Genomic DNA, 20,306 nt, shown 5'->3' on the forward strand with positions numbered 1-20,306 from the left:
CACACGATAGTGAGCGCATGACCACCTGCGCCCATAATGCAATGCATGCGTGACCCCCCATGTACCCTTGCAACCCCCATGCATGCACATGCAAACCCCCCCCCCGCACTCCCCTGTGCATGTACCCCACCCCCTAAGAATTGATAGGACAGGTGTGCTCTGGGTCCTGTCCACAACCCACCATCTTGTGGGACTTCACTACCACTGCTTCTGCTTTCTGCAAAGTTCAACCTGATAGTTTCTTTGTTGTTGTTGTTGTTGGTTGTTAAGTTGTGTCCGACCCATCGCAACCCCATGGTCAATGTTCCTCTAGGCCCTCCTGTCCTCTACCATCCTCTGGAGTCCATTTAAGCTCACACCTACTGCTTCGATGACTCCATCCAGCCACCTCATTCTCTGCCGTCCCCTTCTTCTTTTGCCCTCAGTCTTTCCCAGCATTAGGCTCTTCTCCAGGGAGTCCTTCAAGGTGTTAGTTTTTAGGAAATCACTAATAGTTAGTTTTCCTATCAGACCCTGGATCAGACAATTTGTGACCTCACTTGAAAGATTGTTACGGTAATTGACGTTTGAGTGAATTTACCAATGTGCTATCCCCATATTTGATGCTGCCCTGTTTTTGAGACATATGCTGCAGGAACTAACCAATTATATTTTAGGCTTCAGGCTACTTAAACTCAGGCAGCATAGTTAGACTGTGTTTAGAACATTGTGTGTTAGTTAGCATGCTTACTAAACTAACCTGGTTGCTTGGCAAAATAAATAAATAAATGATTGGCTAATTTCTACCCCAGGGTTAATAGGGTGTGCAAATAATTCCAAATGCATGTTCAAATTGCCCATTTTGAGTGCAAAACAGCTATTCTGGGCACCACTTGGACTCTCCCAATCACTTTGGAAATATCTTGTACATCAACAGCTGTTCCATATTCAAAATCCTGGAATACTTCCAAAATGATTAAACCAGCCCCCTCTGACGCAAAACAGCTGTTTCCTTTTCGCAAACGTGAAAAAGAACATTGCAAGGTCAACATGAATTTGAAACATTTTGCGTATCCCTAACTTCTACTGTCTCTGGCATCTTAGGGGTTGAATTTGGGTTCAGAGCATATGTTTCCACACCCAGCTTTTCCGTCTGGTTAAGAGCTTTGTGTAAATTGTGACGTGTTACCCTCAATGGGTCCAAACGGAACACTCATAAAAGGAAAACAATAATTTGTTCTCACAATTTTTATTGAAATCATTTTGTATTTTTTTCCCCCAAAACGTATGAATGACAAAATAAGGAGCATTCTTTACATTGTCCATTCTAATGTCATGTATGTCATCCATTTATGACATTTTACTGGTGAAAAAAATAAACTCAATTTGAAAGATTTTACAAGACTTAATGCACGTTTTATGTCATTAATAAAATGACTTAATTGGAGTCTTATACATGAAACAGGAATATTAGAAAAAGCTTTAAAATACATCCAACAAAATATCTCATTTACTTCTGTAAAGTGGATCAGAAGGTCTGTTTCCTTAACTAAGGCTGAATCCAAAACCAAACAAATTTTCACGCACCGAAACAGAGAAAGCTTTATAAACTTCAAATCTTTCAGGATTTACACTGATAATACAAGTATAGACATATTTACTCATTATTTATTCATCAGCCAGACCTTTTTCTTTTTCATATTACAGTTCCTGAAAAAGCCATTTTTGCAAGTACTTCAGCCTCAAAGCTATGGTGGGCTCAAATAAGACACCAGGTTTGTAATCTGTAACCCACAATCTGATTACACATCACAAACCTTACAATGGCTTAGCATAATGTGTCAAACCCTTGTCAATTCCTGACAAGATTAGGGAGTGATTTATTTCATCCCTATGATATATTTCATCCTTAAACTGTACTTCTATTTGGACTGGACCAGTTATGAATAAAACTGTTTCATAACCCAGAGATTATGAGGGTTGAAATCCAAGATATCTGGAAATTACTAGTGCAAACTTCCAGAAGGAAAAACAATGCTATCCGGAAAATTGTTGAATTATCTCTGCCTCTGCCTTGCTCAGCCTTCCTTACTGGATGCTCATAGAGAAAGCTTGACAAAACTGCTTCTCCCACATAAACGTTAGCTCTGATGTTTCACAAAAGCAGCTTCAGTTTTGTCAATTACCTCTATATTGTTTTTCTCTTTTTAAAATATACTTTGGTAGCCAAGTTATCTGTTCTTCACCGTTCACATTTTAAATAAGGTCCCACAACATACATCAAAGCTAAGTTCATATGATATCATTATGCATAAATTATTAAATTACCCCAATTTTCTAAGTTTGCATGACAAAACCTAATAATACAGTCTGGATTCAGGCAATACACTAACTTAAAATGCCTTGAATAATTTTTGGATCAGTATGTCACATAAACACATTACTTTAAACCAGTGTTTCTCAAACTTGGCGACTTTAAGTCCTGTGGACTTCAACTCCCAGAATTCCCCAGCCAGCTATGCTGGCTGGGGGATTCTGGGAGTTGAAATCCACAGGACTTAAAGTCGCCAAGTTTGAGAAACACTGCTTTAAACACTGATTTGTTGAGAAACAGCTATGTTTGGCATAACAAGGACAAGCTATCTTGGTTCATCATGCTGAATCAGCCAAAGCTTTATGCAAGGTGATCAATGTTATGTTATGTGGGTTCCTCCAATCAGGTTTACAGCCAAAATGAAGTTTTGGGGCCAAATGAAAAATCCTTCCCAAACACGACTTCAGATATTGTGCTGATTTGGCTAACCAAAATGAACGATAAAAGATTATAAAGTGCTTGTGTCGTTCTCTTCATTTTCCCAAGTACAGTTTTCTCTTACATAAAAGCAAAGTCTCCACCGAGTCCATTTTGATACCTGGCTATGTCCATATTGTGGTCCTTGAAACAATGCAGAGGTGGTTTTCCATTGCCCTAGAATGTTTTTCGAATCTAGTTTGCCGTCTTAAGTTTCTCTGATAATCTCCTATCCAAGACTTTTATGCTAGAACATCCCTTTAAGACAAAAGAGTAAGTCTTTCATCTCAGCTCAAGAACAGAGGTAGGAAGGAATGTTTTATAGTGTAATCATTCTCATCATCATAAAAGCTTTCCACTCTAATGATAGGATTGGATTGGATCAAAAGGATCAGCAGCTAAACTTCGACCTGACTGTCACAATATAGTTTTAGAAAAGTTGCATGATGTTACAGAATGAATTGTTGTTAAGAGTGTATATATTCACACCACTTGTAACCTGTTTGTAGAAACTTTTCTATCAACTATTAATAGTTAATAAAATATTCCAAGAATACCCTACTTGGATTGTAAGAGGTTTCTTGTTGTCATTGAGGGTGAATACATACTTTGGCTTTGTCGATCTTCCAAGTAGGCAGCATCAAAAATCAGCATCTAACGTAAATACTTTATTATTTGCTTGGGACATAACTGCAAAATGTTGATATTCTGAAACCCTCCTCTCAAAGAAATTGGTTTTCCCTTCCAGGGAAATGTTCTCCATGAAGTCAAAAGGGTTTTCTGCTTGAAAGACCTGAGAAAACCAAAGGTATTATTAAAACATAGGAACTGAATGAGGCACTGCAAGAACAAATCTATATTTCGTGATTGCTAGGGAGCATTTCCATTTAGCCCCCACCCCCACCCCCACATTTGGTTTCTTCCTCTTTGACTGATAAGAATGACCAGGAGAAGGCCAAGATATTTCAATTTTCTAAAAGCCTTCACTTCTGTAAAGATCGACAGATCGTTCCACTTTGCTGTCTACATTCATCTTTTTCCAAACATCACCTGTTCTATCACATTTCCTTACCACTTTGCATGTTTAAACAACACACGAAAATTCACAATCTCTTCAAATACACTAATATGTGTGTCCTGTTTATCTCTAAGCATTGGGGGCTACAGCTTGTTTATCTGCCCATCGGCAGAATATTTCTCCAAAAACTGAACAGAATAGATTTAAATCTGCTGATAAAGAGATGCAACATGTTTCTTCATTACGGAACAAAGGATAAACCAGATGCCTCTTATAGCCGTAAATGGAGATGTTGCAGAAAATCAGGAGATTCGGACTGCAAGATCAAGAAAAGCTTTATTTTGGCCAAAAGGCTCAGACCGTGTAAACCCATATCTGACGTCTGAGCGAGGTTCTTAGGGAGAAGTGTGTTCTTATAACTTCCTCAAAATAGCTAACACGGAAATGTGCTAAATCATTTCTATTGGCTAGGCTCCTTATTGCTAGGCAGAGAAGCATGCAGGAAACACTAGTTTCATTCTGACATACGTGGTTAAGCCCAATGACTCGCAAGCGAGACCTCCAACTGACTTTACCTACGTACAGCAGCTGTTTGCTTTTGCGGCTTGACATTCAAGTTTCCTGAGCTCAAGCTTCCTGTCTCAAAGATGCTTTTTGTACCTTACAAAGCACAAAGATAAAAATGACTAAAGATCATCTAACCTGACCCCGACCCATCTCACTCCAAATCTCACTTTATGTCCTGCCTTAGGGCTGAACTACAAAAGCTGTGCTTTGCACTATTTCCCAACCTTGATAAAAACTGTTTTTAATTACTTAGGCCAGTCTTCACAATAAAAGATACCTTTCACGTGCCTTTCAGAATTCCCATGAAATTCCCATGAAAAGTCATGGTGGCTGGGATTCCAAGCTGGTATCTCAGATACCTTGAGATGCCAAGTTTGCCAATAAGCTATTGTGAAGTCTGGCTTTTCCATGTGTAGGAAATTGGGGTGTAAGTAGCTATTGACATTAAGCTTAAAAGTATGCAGTGAATTGCAAGAAAACATGACTGATAAAAGAATAACTAGCAGCTTCACTTATAGATACATACCGTATTTTTCGGAGTATAAGATGCACCCAGCTTTTGGGGAGGAAAAAAAGAGAGAGAAAATCTGCCTCTGCCTCCCAGCAATTTGCCTCCTTGCCCCAAACAGCAAACAGTACAGGTGATATACACTGTTTGTGGTGTTACATTTCAGATTATACTTGTACAGATGCTGTTAAAAGTGTGGTTTTCTGGAAGTATACATTATTCTCTGCTGTTTAAAAGAAGATACAATAGCACTGGGCCTCTTCAGATCAAGCATTTATTTTAAAAAGCTTCTTCATTTTGTTAAATTGTCCAGAACAATAATAAAGCAGTCTCTATAAAAATAAGTCTAACAATTTGAACATTCTATAGGCATTTATAGTTATTGACTTACCTCCTTGCTGCAAACAGCCTGTTTCAGTTTAGCCTGCTTAGAAGGAAAAAAAAATGTGCCTCTGCCTCCCAGCAATTTTCCTCCTGGCAGCAAACAGCAAGTTTCACTTTCAATTTCAGTTTAAGCGATGATCAACTCTTTCAGGGATTGCCATAGCCCAGTGATGGCGAACCTTTTTTGGCTCGTGTGCCATAAGGGAGGGAGCGCAGGGGGATCGTACGTGGGTGTGCCGCACCCATAATGCAACGCGTGACCCCCCCAGTGCACATGCGTGCATGAGACGCACAACCCCCCCATTTTTTGCATGTTTTTTTCACCCTCCCCAGGCTCCAGAGGCTTTATAGGAGCCTGGGGAGGGCGAAAACAGCCACCCCCGCCCCCAGAAGCGCTCTAGAGGCTTCAGGGACCTTCAGGAGGCTTCCCTGAAGCCTCCGGAGGACTAAAAATGACTCTACGAGCAAATCAAAAGTCCACTCCTGAACTTCCGGTTTGCCCATAGGGCCGTTTTTTTTGTGCTCCGGAGGCTTCAGGGAAGCTCCTGAAGCCTCCAGAGAACCTCCGGGGGGAGCGGGGGGGGGCTCTTTTCACCCTCCTATAAAGCCTCTGGAGCCTGGGGAGGGCAAAAAATGGCTTTAAAAAAGGCTGAACTCAGCTGGCCAGAGCGTGCATACGTGCTGGCCAGCTGACGGGCCAACGCCTCGCGTGCCCTGACAAATGGCTCTACGTGCCACCTGTGGCACGCATGCCATAGGTTCACCATCCCGGCCATAGCCTATTGCCTTTGCAAGTCCAATTTTCTCCGTTTGCTGAAAGGAGGTAAATTGCTGGGAGGCAGAGGTCAAAGGGTGGGTGCCGGTCGGTGGGTGGGGCTACATCCAGTGTATAAGACGCACCCAATTTTTCACCCTCTTTGGGGGGGGAGGGGAAAGGTGCGTCTTATACTCCAAAAATACGGTATGCCACTCATACACAAATACAGAACAAACCCCATTCTCCTTGCAAAATAAGAGTTGAGACACTATTTTGAAATAGATTTAGGAAAAGTTCTCCTCACAGGGCCAAAGTTCCCTGCAAATACTTTAAGGTAAATTACTTTACCTTAGGAAAGCCCAGTTCCAGGAGTAGCCTATCAGCCACAAATTCAATATACTGTTTCATCAGAATACAATTCATTCCAATCAATCCCACAGGTAAGGCCTCTGTCAAAAACTCCTGCAATAGTAAAAAAGATATATGAAATTATTTCAGAGTATTTTCCAGGAGTATTTCCCCAGTTTGATTCACATGTGTAGCAATAGAAGCTCTTACACCATAATAATTCTGGAAGTGTGAGTCACTGCGATATAGTGGTTCATATTGAATAAGGATCAGTGAGATCTGGGTTCCCAATTCACAAAGCCCCAAAGGTTTTTGGCCATTTTGAAGTTTTTCTGCAGGGACTATCCCCTGAAATCTATATATATATTAGAAATTTCAATTTGTGGCAGCTTTTGAAGTTTCACAGCTGCTCCTAAAACTTTGGTAGGATATTGGGGGGGGGGGAGAGAGAAATCTCCCCCACCTTAGTAGCAGCTATATATAGTAATAATTACTTACTTCAAACATTAACCAATTTATTTGCGGTTTGTGAACCATGCTTATGGTTTAGAACTGGGGTGTCAAGCTCGATTTCATTGAGGGCCACATCAGGGCTGTATTTGACCTTGGAGGTGTGGGTGTGGCCAGGGAGGGGGTGGCCAGCTAGACATCACTTGTCAAGGCTTCGTTTATGGCTGCGATGGCCTCCTGCAGCCCTGTGCCAGAAAAAAACAGAGGTCAGTGAGGCCGTCGTGGCCTCCCCGGACTCCATTTTCACTGACAGAGGGCTGTAGGAGGCTGTCATGGCTGAAAACAGAGCCCGGGAGGGCTGTGCCCAAGCTCCATTTTCGCTGGCAGAGACACCACAGGCCAGTCCCTCACTGTTTTGAGGGTGGCTTCATGGGCCAGATCTAAGCGCCCCATGAACCGGATTCAGCCCACGGGCCTTGAGTTTGACATTCCTGGTTTAGAATATTGTGTGAGCTCAGCCAATTGTGCTTCATTCAGCAAGTAAGTGACCTGACCTTCATGCAATGCGTTGAGCAATCCCAGGAGCAAATCACAAGGGTATAAACCTTGGGCAGCGTGGTTGTTTGCATAAACACACTAAATCACATCTACTCCGCCACATTTTAACCTAGAGGATTTATTAAACCAATCCAGATGCAAATTCAGAAAATTACAACTGAATCCCTCATATTAAAGTTCGTAGGCCAAAATGGTCTTATAAACACAGCCTATATTATTTTGAGGTTGATCACAACTATGTCCAAGCAAAGGGGTTTCATCTCCTCACCTTTTCAATTTCAACCGCATTGACAATGATCTCTTTCACCCTTCCCTCCAAAGGTTTATTCACTAAATGCTGAAAAATCAGGCAAGCAAAGTCACAGTGGAGCCCCTTAAAGAAATAAAATAGGACAGAAACATTAGACATTCAACTTTTTTTAAAAAAAAAAGCTGAAGACATTTTTTAAATGTAAGAACTACTTTAAGCCTTTGCAGCTTATTTTTAAAAGTTAAAATAATCAACTAGCAATGCACGTTAATGGCAACGATTTAAAATGTGCTTTAAAACTTAACATAAAATAAGATGTGCATTAATGATTTTTGGCTACATCGAAGATGTCTCCCAACATCTCTTGACTAATTTACAAACGTGCTTTGCATACCCCTATTCCTTGCAAGTACTGTTTATGACATTTCTAATTCAGAAATCGTATTTGTTCCCCACTCAATATCTTAAATACAAGAGTAGTATGTTGTGGACTGGGAAAACACACAACTCCTAAAAATATTGGTAGAATGGGGAAATGTGTTTTCTCAAACTATAACATATTGCTGTACTAAAAAAAATGGTCGCATTAACAATATTCTTGTTAAACAGCATTCTGTGGATTTTATTTCACATTTTAATGATGTATGAATCATCATCATTTTCAAAATAGTAATAATCCCCATCAGTCAATTGCAAAAGGCAGCTTTACTTGGAACAGCTTACATCCTGCAAACACCATTGAAAACATCTCCTTGTTCTACAGATGGCATCTCCCTCCAGCACGGCTTTCCAAAATGTTCAAAAATCTGGCCCCATATTGTTGGAAGTGTAAAAAAAACACCAGGCACTTTCTATCATATGTGGTGGACGTGCAATGAGGCAAAAAAAAATTGGAAAATGATTCAATCATGGTTAGAACAAATGGTGGGAGAACAAATTATGTTTAAACCAGAAACTTTTCTCCTAGGCATAATACCGGAGGCGTTTAAGAAAGATACACTTTATTTAATTATACATATACTAACTGCAGCGCGCATAACCTATGCACAGTATTGGGAAAAAGAAAATACACCATCAGAACTAGATACAATCAGAAAAGTGTTGGCCTGTGCAGAAGCAGATAGGCACACTCTTGAACTTAAAAATAAAGGGGAATCAGAATATTTTGAAGTATGGAACAGATTTTATGATTGGTATAAGACAAGATGACAAGACTGGAACAAATGTATATATTGTGATTGGACAGAAGGATAGACAATGTATTAAGTAGATTAATTGTTAATGGTTGAAACTAGCTGTACATAATGTGAACGTATGACCACTCGGTATTGCATTGTTTTAAGTGCAAATATATATATATTTGTAGACTGTGCAACTCTCCCCAAATAAGAGAGTCTACAAGTAATGCTGCTTCTCTGAAAGCATCATACAGTATTTAACCTTATTTAAATATTTTTGCCCCACTCCTTACTTCATCTCTGCTAATAAGTTCGTTGGAGAAAGTAAGGCCTGGCATTAACCCTCTCTTCTTGAGCCAAAATATGGCTGCAAAAGCACCAGAAAAGAAGATTCCTTCGACAGCAGCAAACGCAATCACTCTTTCACCTGTTTCAACAAAATTAAAATTTGTTATCAGACAATTAATGACACTTCTTCAAATTGTAAAAAAAGAGAATAAAACAATTTTCTCCTATTTTACTCAGCCAGTGTGTGAAGTAAATGCATTTGGAGTGTAGAAGATGGAAAGCACTGAAAAAAACCCACGACCCTTCCAAATCTTAATTAAGGTGAAACCTCACTAACTACTGCATCTTGTATAAATACCCTGGACATTGTCTCATTTGGCTTGCTCTATTAATTCCAAAGAAATATTTCAGAAAACCTGTTAATTGCTTCATTTCCCCAGAGGAATAGCTTTAACGCAGAGACTTCAGAATCTGCATGTTCTTAAAAGGCTGATGTCAACTTCTGGGATGTAGAGTAGATCAAAGAAATGTATGTAAATATAGAATTTATTGGAATGGCAAAGGTTTATTTCACTGTCATTCGCGTGGGAAAATTATTTATCTGCAAAGTGGGACAGGTTCAGAAGGTGAGAAGCCATCTGCTGGACTTAATTGTTTGACTGACTGACTGACTGACTGACTGTCTATCTATCTATCTATCCATCACTATATATAGTTTGACAAGACAGACAGACAGACAGACAGACCTGTCTGTCTGTCTATCTGTCTATCTATCTATCTCTACCTATCTACCTACCTACCTACCTACCTACTAGTGGTGGGTTTCAAATTTTTTTAGAACCTCTTCTGTTGGTGTGGCCTGCTTTGTGGGAGTGGCTTGCCGGCCATGTGACCGGGTGGGAGTGGCTTGCCAGCCATGTGACCAGGTGGGAGAGGCTTGCCAACCATGAGACTGGGTGGGCGTGGCCAACTTGTAAAATGTGGTGAAACTCACTTAACAACGCTCTTAAATGTTGACTCAGAAATTCTGGCATTTGAAGCACACAAGTCTTAAAGCTGTCAAGTTACAAGACCCTTGCACCGCTAACCCTTTAGAAAAAAAACCCCAGGGGTGCTCAAACTTAACAGCTTTAAGACTTGTGGACTTCAACTCCCAGAATTCCTTCTCTTGCTCTTCATCTTGATGATGTGCGGACTGGCGGGTGGAGGGAGCTGGAACCGGTTCTAAGCGGCATTGTAGATTTGTGGAACCTCTTCTATAGAAGATTAGAATTGGCAGGAACCCACCCCTGCTATTTATCTATCTATCTATCTATCTATCTATCTATCTATCTATCTATCTATCTATCTATCATCTACCTACCTATCTACCTACCTACCTACCTACATCCATCCATCCATCCATCCATCCATCTACGTTCCCTCTAAGGTGCGCGGCTGCGCGGCCGCGCAGGTGGCAAGAAAACACCACACAGCAGTTTTCAACTGCCGCGCAGTGATTTCTATTGCCACAGGCTCCAGAAGCTGGGGAGGTCCTTTGCAGGCAGCTAGAACGGCCCCCCCACAAAGGACTTCCCCAGACTTGCTTTGAGGAGCACGGGGCGACTGAGGCTAGTTGTGAAGCCCCAAAGCCCCCACCGCCACCGGAAGAACTGCTGCCACCTCCTCCTCCTCCTCTAACAGGCAGCCCTGTCGGATTTGCCGCCCGGCGCTGCGGCTGAGATGAAGCCGCCAAAGCTCCAGCCGGCATCTCCACACGTGGCAGTGGCGCCTCCCCTCCGCTCGGAGCACCTGAGCTCAGCGCTGGGTTACCCCTGCCCCCTCCTCCTCCGCCGCCGTGCTTTTGAGGAGCCATGAGGCTGCAGGAGACAGTAGGAAGGCAGGGGGGAGCAGGGGGGAAAAAAGCCTCATGGCTCCTCAAAAGCACGAAGGAGGAGGAGCGGGCAGGGGTAACCCAGCGCTGAGCTCAGGAGCAAATCTGGTGGTGCTGTTGGAAGAGGAGGAGGTAGCAGCAGTTATTCTGGTGGCAACTTGTCGGCATCTTCAGCAGCAGCCCTGCCCACAATGAAGAAAGCAAAGATGGAGCAGATCCACGCAGATGACGTCGCTGCAACATGACTGGAGGAGGAATTCTGGGAGTTGAAGTCCACAAGTCTTAAAGCTGTCAGGTTTGAAGACCCCTGGGTTTTTTTTCCTAAAGGGTTAGGGGTGCAAGAGTCTTGTAACTTGACAGCTTTAAGAGTTGCATGCTTCAAATGCCAGAGTTTCTGAGCCAACATTTTGGTTGCTAAGCAGGAGCGTTGTTAAGTGATACTGATATTATATAACACTTTGAATTAAGCATGTACCTTGAAGAAACATAACTTTGAGTTTCAAATAATACTGATTTCGTTGTTGTCTTAGGTGACATCTGTGAAAAAAATTCGGGTGCTCAGGCATGAAAATGTGCTGCTCAAACACTATACTTTTCTGCTCACATCGAAAAAAAATTAGAGGGAACATTGCCATCCATCCATGCATCCATGCATCCATCCATCTATCTATAGTTTGGATAGATAGATAGATAGATAGATAGATAGATAGATAGATAGATAGATAGATAGATAGATGATAGATAGATAGATAGATAGATAGATAGATAGATAGATAGATAGATAGATAGATGATAGATAGATGATAGATGATAGATAGATAGATAGATAGATAGATAGATAGATAGATAGATGATAGATAGATGATAGATAGATAGATAGATAGATAGATAGATAGATAGATAGATAGATAGATAGATATCAGGGAGTCAAACAATTAAGTCCAGCAGCTGGCTTCTCACCTTCTGAACCTGGCCCACTTTACAGATTAAAAGAGTAAGATCCTTCCAGTTATTTGGGCATCTTAAGACTTTTCAACGACGACAGCAAAGGGAGAAATTAAACGTCTGTTCACACAACACACTTACCCATGAATAATTGAACTACTATTTATTCAATTAACCCAATGAATAACACATACAATGGAGGCACCTACCAAAAGTGGCTTCTCTGTCTGTTATCCACCTCATTGCCCAATCTGCTTTCTTCCTGACACATGGCATTGTTTCAATAGCATTAAATAAAAAGTTCCTGAGAGGATGGGGAAGGAGGGAAGAGGAATGGAGGAAAAGCAAGACTGTAAATCTGAGTAGCAAGACTGACACAAAAGGATAGATTAATTGCTGTGACAAATTAGCTTCCTTCCAAAGATGCTTTTAACATTGCACCTTCATTTCTCACTGATCTAGGATCTTCTGAAACTACACTAGCATAAGCTAGAAATCTCTTCTGCAGTTTGAAAAAATGGTTTCATTTGTTAAGTGAATCACCGCAACTGTTATATTAGTAACACGGTTGTTAAGTGAATCTGGTTGCCTCATTGACTTTGCTTGTCAGAAAGTCACAAAAAGGGAGCACATGACTCCAGGACACTGCAACCATCATGAGTCAGTTGTCAAGCATCCCAATGTAAATCATATGACCACGGGGATGCCACAACTGAGAAAAGTGTGAAAAATAGTCATAAGTCTTTTTTCACTGCTGTTGTAACTTTGAATGGTCACTAAGTCAAATGTTGTAAGTCGAGGACTAGCCATGTAAACATAATCGAACTTAGACTTAGCAATAGCACTTAGACTTATATACCGCTCACAAGTGCTTTACAGCCCTCTCTAAGCGGTTTACAAAGTCAGCATATTTTCCCCAACAATTTGGGTCCTCATTTTACCCACCTCGGAAGGATGGAAGGCTGAGTCAACCTTGAGCCAATGAGACTCGAACTGCCAAACTGAAGGCAGCCAGCAGCCAGCAGAAGTAACCTGCAGGACTGCATTCTAACCACTGAGCCATCTCGCCTCTTTTAAAGGTAGGACAGAAATAAAACAAAAAAGTTACAGCAAATACTGATTTTCCCAAGATCAAGCAAAAACTCTTCCTCTCCCCCCTTATAAGCATAAAAAAATACAAACATCCATGGATATGTTAAATCACCGTGTTGTGGCCCGTCAGCAGGGCTGGCAGCAGATTCGGATAGTGAGGAGGTTGGGGAGGAAGATGGGCCAGTCTTGGAGTCTGGGGAAGGCTCTGACGAGGGCTCTGTGTCGGAGGCAGAGAGGGGGCCAGAGCCGTATGCCAGCTATCAGCTGCCTTCAGAGTCAGACATCAGTGAGGCAGACAAACAGCTGGAGCCTATTCCCAGTGTGCACATGCGCAACGTTGTCAGACGAAGGGAACAGCTAAAGAACAGCGGTCGACTTGGGAGTAAGGCCAGACGATGAATGGCCCCTCTCAGAGGAAATAAAAGAGGAGCAAAAGGGGAGTGGAGTTTACAGGAGACACTTCATTCGCTAACTGGTTGTGACTCTCAAAGACTCCTTGCCAAGTTCTGCAGATATCAGCCTGTCAGCTCTCCAAGCCAGATAAGGTCTGTGACTGTAAATCCTCCCCTGAAAGACTTTGCCACTTGTGAATGAGCAGAATTCACAGGTAATCAATAAAAGGGTTTTCCGTTGAGACAAGGACTTTGTTTCATGCTCTTGGGAAGCCTCGGTCAGAACACACGGTCTCCCATTACACCTGGACTAGACTATACATGAAAATTACAAACAAAGAAATCTGTAAGTCCTCTACATAGTGGTCATACTTACACTAATTACCTTTTCTCGGGATCTTTGATGTAAGTGTCTATTAACAAACTGTACATCTCAGAATGAACGTTTTCTATTGATATCTGGAAGCCATAGAAACAGCGAGCTTCTGGGATCTGCACTTCTTGGCTAAAACGTTCTACCTGTCAACGAAAGAAGTCAGATATCTAAATGTTCATGTAAAACCAGGTTCACAGACTGCACTAGGCCACAATGTCTTATGTAAACGACTATTTTCTTCCAAAAGAGCATCTCTGGGGATAGCGAATATGATATACACATATAGGATTTCCCAAGAAAAAGCAGTTGAAAGTCAGCGTGATTAGTACAAACTTCATTAAAAGTAGGTACTTAATAGGGAAATATCCACAATGCTCCTTACGATGGACAACAAATACATGCAAAGTACAATGACAAATAGATGTTTGATTGCATGCAATGAAAAAGAAACACAGCATCAAAGTATTACAGGCTACATCACAGGAAGCATCTTACCAAGTTTTCATTGACAATTCCATCACTGGCAGCAAAAAAAGCTAGGATATGCGAAATAAAATATTTCTCTTCTGGTTTTAGGTTGTTCCAATGAGTAAAATCCTTTGACAAGTCAACCTATACAAAAAGAAATATAGATTTACACACTTGAAATCCTCATTGTTTACTGAAAATTCTGAAAAGCAAAGAAAAGTCTGAGAATATACCCTATAACTTCAAAGAGGAGCATTCAGGGGAGGGGGGCATTTTTGATAAAGTTGGTAGCTGCAACCTCACCAAAGTCCCATTCTTTTTCCATATTTTGTAATATACATTAAAAAGGGTGGGGCTTCTATCATACAGCTCTTCTCAATCTTGACTTTCTTTTAATTGCCTTTGCAGATTCTCCTAATAGCCCTCTAACCATATTCTCCCTGGTGGTGTCTTGCAATGAAATGTGTTATTAAATGTAAAGGATTATTATTACCCTCACCATCTTCTGCCAGGATGAGTCTGTGAATAATTAGGAGTTGTATTGTAATCATCTGGTTACCTAGTGAGTAGACACTAGTTTACTAGAAATTATCTGCCTAAGTTTACACATAACTTGCCACTAATGGACAGGGAAAGACAATGAAAACACATACAGCTCATTGTATGATTTATTACAGAAATCCTTCTATCCCTGAACGATGCCAGAAAACAAAAACAAATAAGCCCCTCATTGCCTACTTGCATTGCTAATGCAAGTAGGCACTGCATTTGTTGTTTTGTTTGCAATGGTGACTGCCTTTTTATAAGAGGAACTGACTCTTTCTTAAAAGCAACTTAAGCTAAATGTAAGGAAAGTATGTAAATTAGAATACCAGATTAGTGAACAGAATTTCTTCTGCACCTTTGCTTCTCTCTCTTGGCTGTCTTATGGTCTAAATATATCAAGGACTTTTCAGTTGTTAGATCTTGAAGGATCTACTGCAGGGTTTGAGTTTCACAGTATGGCCCAAGGTACAAAGTCACTTTTTTGCCAAGATGGAAATAAAAGGATTACCTATGCTCTGGGTAGAAATCTGTGATCACTACTAGAAGCTGATCATATTGTTTCCACAAAAAACCTCTTTCACTCTGGTATTCACGCATTTTTGTGTTGCTAACACTGTTGTTAGTGTTAGGCTAGGGGTGAATAATCCATATGTAGCTTCCCAAATCCCGTCTGCAATGCCCAGAAAAGTAAGAGTTGAGCACTTCAAGCCTTTATTTTGAAGGCTAAAGTTTAAGAGGCAGAATGTATGTTTAAGTCCTGCAGAAATCATGGTGTTATTTGTCATACCCTTATGGTCCCAAAATAGGACAGAAAAATAAAATACAGGCAGTCCTTGACTTACAACACAACAGCTTGTTTAGTGGCTGTTCAAAGTTACAATATCAGTGAAAAAAGTTACTTATGACCATTTTTTAGAGTTATGACAACTGAAGTAAATCCCTTGGTCATGGGATTTAAATTCAGATGCTGATAACTGGTTCATATTTATGAGGGTTGCAATGTCCCAAGGTCATGTGATCACCTGTTCTGACCTTCTGACAAGCAAATGTCAATGGGAAAGCCAGCTTCACTTAACAATGTTACTAATTTATCAACTGCAGTGATTCACTTAACATATGTGGCAAGAAAAGTCGTAAAATGGGGCAAAACCAGTGGTGCAATTTAGCCAGTTCTATCGGTTCGGGCGAACTGGTAGCGGTGGAGATGGGAGGCTCCGCCCACCTACCCGGATGTCATCACATCCCATTTTTGACGCTCTGTGCATGCTCGGAAAGGTCCTGCGTATGCATGGAGGTGGCACTCACACATTTGCGAACCGGTAGCGAAAGTAAGTTGATTTCACCCTTGGGCAAAACTCACTAAATTTCTCATTTAGCAACATAAATTTTAGACTCAATTGTGGTTGTAAGTCGAGGACTACCTGTATAGTCCCTAGGCTGAAATTGCAGCCCACCCTTGGGTTAGGGCCGGTCACCTGTTGCAACCTGCTTTCTGCGCATCTCACCTCTTCTACTGTCCAGAAAGAAGCCTGAGCCTGCTTGTACATTTTCCATATATCAGGGTATTGGATTGGAAAGATGACAAATCGATGGGGATTTTTCCTTAAGAGAGGTTCCTCCTTTGATTTTAAGTCATTTTCAAGTCCATCTGTGGGCAACTCCTAAAGAAAAAAGCAATAAATCATGCAGGTGCTATTTTCAACAATACTCCTGATTTTCCTGAGCTTTCTTCTAAGAAAAACAAGGCGGATCCTATTAATCTAAACATCAATTACATTAATCTAGTCTTTCTCAATCCAGAATCTATCCTTGATTCACTGAAAGACTGTCTTGATGGGGACAATTTACACAGCGAGTCCAAGAACGCAACTTTCAGTTCACCGAAATGTATGCAATGCGGAGAAGGATAGCAATAACAACACCACAACTCTGATGTTCACTTTTAGCCCGAGCTTTCTTGTAGCACATTTGAGGAGACTTGCTTTATGCTGCAATGATAAGCCAAGCTTTTCAATCACAACTCCCAGATCTTAAAGCATTTGGGAAAACCAAGTCAAACCCAGGCATTTTCGATGTCTACTGTCCCATCTAAAAACTGGAAGCCAGTACTGTAGAAACACAGCAGCAGCTAGCTCTTCTCAATCATCAACCTTAGACCCATGTTAACAATTTAAAGCCTAAATAAGCCTCATCGAGGGAAACTCCTAGAGATCATTTCCTTACTAAGGTTTTTCTACATTCCCCCAATTATTGTTGGGCCAAAATAACATAACATGGAGCTTTTTATTACTTCAGTGAAGACAGGGTGATGCCCTGAACACATGGAAAGTTACTACTGCGTATTGACCTTAGACAGCTTACACTGTACACAGTACTTAAACTGAATTGTGCTTTACTTGCAGGCTTACAGATTGCAACCAGAATCAGAATCTAAGATCCAGATACCTAGCTTTGAAGGCTGGTTGGAGCCCTTTTGGGGTATATGATGTTTGTTGCAGGATGGATTTGCCATCTTTCTTATTGTAAGATATTCTGTTTTTTTATTGTGTTGTTTTGCTTTCATGAAGTGAGTCAGGCAGCATCTAAATAAATCTCTCTGCTGCCCATTGTAAGTAAAATATGGGACAAAGGGATAATCAATCTCTGAAAACACGGGTATCAGACAGAATACTAAAAGACATTTAAAAAAAAAACCAACTTGGGAAGAATTTAACTGCCTTGAATTGGTTAATATTTTCATAATTTTTATACCACCTTTGTAACTATGAAAGTATACAGGTAGTGCTCGACTTACGACCACAACTGAGCCCAAATGTTCTGTTGTTAAGTGAGACATTTGTTAAATGAGTTTTGCCCCATTTTATGACATTTTTTGCTACAGTTGTTCAGTGAGTCCCTGCAGTTGATAAAATAGTAACCTGGTTGTTAAGTGAATCTGCTTCCCCCATTGAGTTTCCTTGTCAGAAGGTGGCAAAAGGTGGACCATGTGACCCCGGGACACTGGAATGGTCAGAAGTATGAACCAGTTACCAAGCATCTGATCACATGTTCCAGGAGATGCTGCAAAGGCTGAAACTCTGAAAAACGGTTGTAAGTTCTTTCAGTGCCGTTGTAACCTTTGAATGGTCACTAAATGAACTGTTGTAAGTCGAGGACTACCTGTACCGAACTTGAGCAAGCACCTGTGCAATTATGATGCCCATCAAAACAAGATCAACAGCCACTAAGTGCTTTAAAAGCTATAAAATGACAACTTTTCCAAAACCCAGCCCAAGAAAGCCTATTGGACCGTGCACAGGGATCTCTAAGAAGGAGCGGAAACCCCAGAAACGCAGATCCAAACTCCTGGCAACAGGGGTCTCCAACCGTGGCAACTTTAAGACTTGTGGATTTCAACTCCCAGAATTCCTCAGCCAGCTTTGCTCTGGCAAAAGAGGCGCCCTCCAAAACAGGGGTTTCCAAGCTTGGCAACTTTAAGACTTGTGGATTTCAACTCCCAGAATTCCTCAGCCAGCTTTGCTCTGGCAAAAGAGGCGCCCTCCAAAACAGGGGTTTCCAAGCTTGGCAACTTTAAGACTTGTGGACTTCAACTCCCAGAATTCCTCAGCCAGCTTTGCTCTGGCAAAAGAGGCGCCCTCCAAAACAGGGGTTTCCAAGCTTGGCAACTTTAAGACTTGTGGACTTCAACTCCCAGAATTCCTCAGCCAGCTTTGCTCTGGCAAAAGAGGCGTCCTCCAAAACAGGGGTTTCCAAGCTTGGCAACTTTAAGACTTTGTGGACTTCAACTCCCAAAATTCCTCAAGCTGAGGAATTCTGGGAGTTGAAGTCCACAAAGTCGTTGCCAAGCTTGGAGACCCCTGCTCCAAAAGACCTCCGCCGCCTTCTGTTAGGCCCGACGCCGTCTCTCCGCCCGCTTACCTCGCTGCTTTCCGGCCTAGCCGGCCCGTACGATCCAGGGCAACAGCCGCGAGGCTCGCTCATGGCGGCCGGCACAGCTCCTCCCGGCGCCCTGCAAGCCACCAAGGGAGAAGAGAGCCCGCGGAAGGCCCGCCTGACCTTGGTCTCCTTCTCCGCCTCTACCCGGGGCGGGACTGCGGGCGGCTGCGAAGGGCAAGGCGGGAACAGCGCCGAAGATCCGATTCCGAAGTCGTAGAGTCGAACGAGGCTTATTCGCCAGTCACTTTCCTCGCTTCGGTCTGCGGATATCGTCGCCGCGCGGGGCACCTTCAAGTGTTTTGGCGCGCAGCGCCTCGGGCTGATGTCCTGCGGCCGGGAGGAAGCACGCGGGTGTCTGCTGTGCTGGGGATTGTTGTTAATGTAGTAGTGGGGGCGTCCTTGCAAAATGGCTGGAGGTTGGGGGGGGGGGGGCTGCCTCTTCATAAAATGGCTGCCAGAAGCCCGTAAGCAGATTCAAAATAATGCCTTATCAGCATCCTGCTTGATTCTCCTTGCGCCTTGCAAAGACACCATTCCAAAAACCACCTTTTTAAAGAAGGGGTATTGGGACCACTGGTGGCCCAGACCTGTTCTTGCAAATCAAGATGATGCTGGAAACTTTGCTTGCACTTGGCCACCGTTGCATTTGTTTGATTTGGAACGTTTTCAATGTAAAAAGGTGGGGCAGGGACCTAGAAGGAAGCAGCAATACTCGCGTGGGTGTCCAGAAGCATTGCACTGGAGGAGGGCTTCACTCGCAGCAACAAAAGAGACATGGAGTCACCAGTCCCATTGCAAAGTCTTAAAATCTTCATGTCAAACAGCAGACAGTCTTGGCTTGACATGAGCTGGTTTACGATTTTGAAAAAGGATATAAAATGTTTCTATACTATTGTGTTTTTCTTGCCAGAGAGTATCTCCGCTTCAACTATACAATAAGTAAGATACAAATGTGCCTCCAAATCCTATTTGCTAGGAAACATCAGGCTTACTTATATAGGCTTTCTAGTGGGTTATTCAGTTTATCAACTACTGGAAAAGGCAGATGATGTCTGTTAGGAAATTTCCCATTGGATCTAGAATGCTCTGAATTCTTGGGTCATGAATCATAAACTCAGTATACAAGATGTAAGCGGTATTTGCAAACATTTAAGAATCAGCCAAAAATTTCACTAAAATTCAAATTATTTATTTAAACAGATTACTTTTGCTATGCACTCTGTATACAATACAATACAATAGCAGAGTTAGAAGGGACCTTGGAGGTCTTCTAGTCCAACCCCCTGCCTAGGCAGGAAACCCTATACCATTCCAGACAGATGGCTATCCAACATCTTCTTAAAGACTTCCAGTGTTGGGGCATTCACAACTTCCGGAGGCAAGCTGTTCCACTGATTAATTGTTCAAACTGTCAGGAGATTTCTCCTCAGTTTTAAGTTGCTTCTCTCCTTGATTAGTTTCCACCCATTGCTTCTTGTTCTATCCTCAGGTGCCTTGGAGAATAGTTTGAGTCCCTCTTCTTTGTGGCAACCCCCGAGATATTGGAACACTGCTATCATGTCTTCCCTAGTCCTTCTTTTCATTAAAATAGACATACCCAGT

The 20,306-nt window shown here is 41.9% G+C and overlaps 1 protein-coding gene across 2 annotated transcripts; it reads right to left on the reverse strand.

Moving 5' to 3' along the window:
* Window positions 1–2,571: 2,571 nt before the first annotated feature.
* On the reverse strand, window positions 2,572–19,439 carry RRM2B (ribonucleotide reductase regulatory TP53 inducible subunit M2B). Of its 2 annotated transcripts, XR_014175288.1 has the most exons (10): window positions 18,687–19,439; window positions 16,274–16,429; window positions 14,250–14,366; window positions 13,764–13,897; window positions 12,104–12,198; window positions 9,082–9,215; window positions 7,629–7,733; window positions 6,353–6,466; window positions 3,333–3,563; window positions 2,572–3,028 (listed from the first exon to the last, which is right to left on the reverse strand). XR_014175288.1 is itself a non-coding variant. In XM_081951938.1 (9 exons), the coding sequence occupies exons 1-9, from the start codon at window positions 19,146–19,148 to the stop codon at window positions 3,411–3,413; spliced, it is 1,470 nt and encodes a 489-aa protein (XP_081808064.1). In that variant the 5' UTR covers window positions 19,149–19,438; the 3' UTR covers window positions 2,572–3,410. The 2 variants fall into 2 exon arrangements, 1 of the variants encoding a protein (XP_081808064.1); XM_081951938.1 differs by having other exon boundaries at window positions 2,572–3,563; window positions 18,687–19,438.
* Between the last annotated feature and the right edge of the window lie 867 nt (window positions 19,440–20,306).

Source organism: Natrix helvetica, assembly GCF_964273705.1.
Source record: "Natrix helvetica genome assembly, chromosome: 4".
Classification (NCBI taxonomy): domain Eukaryota; kingdom Metazoa; phylum Chordata; class Lepidosauria; order Squamata; family Natricidae; genus Natrix; species Natrix helvetica.

Bases quoted from the DNA above. Each gene is read 5' to 3' on its own strand.
- RRM2B (XM_081951938.1), bottom strand. From the start codon at position 19,148: ATGAAGAGGCAGCCCCCCCCCCCCCAACCTCCAGCCATTTTGCAAGGA. The intron at 7,734-9,081 runs GTAAGGAGTGGG...TATTTCTTTAAG, and splicing joins AACTTATTAGCAGAGATGAA to GGGCTCCACTGTGACTTTGC. The intron at 6,467-7,628 runs GTGAGGAGATGA...TTACTATTGCAG, and splicing joins ATGCGGTTGAAATTGAAAAG to GAGTTTTTGACAGAGGCCTT.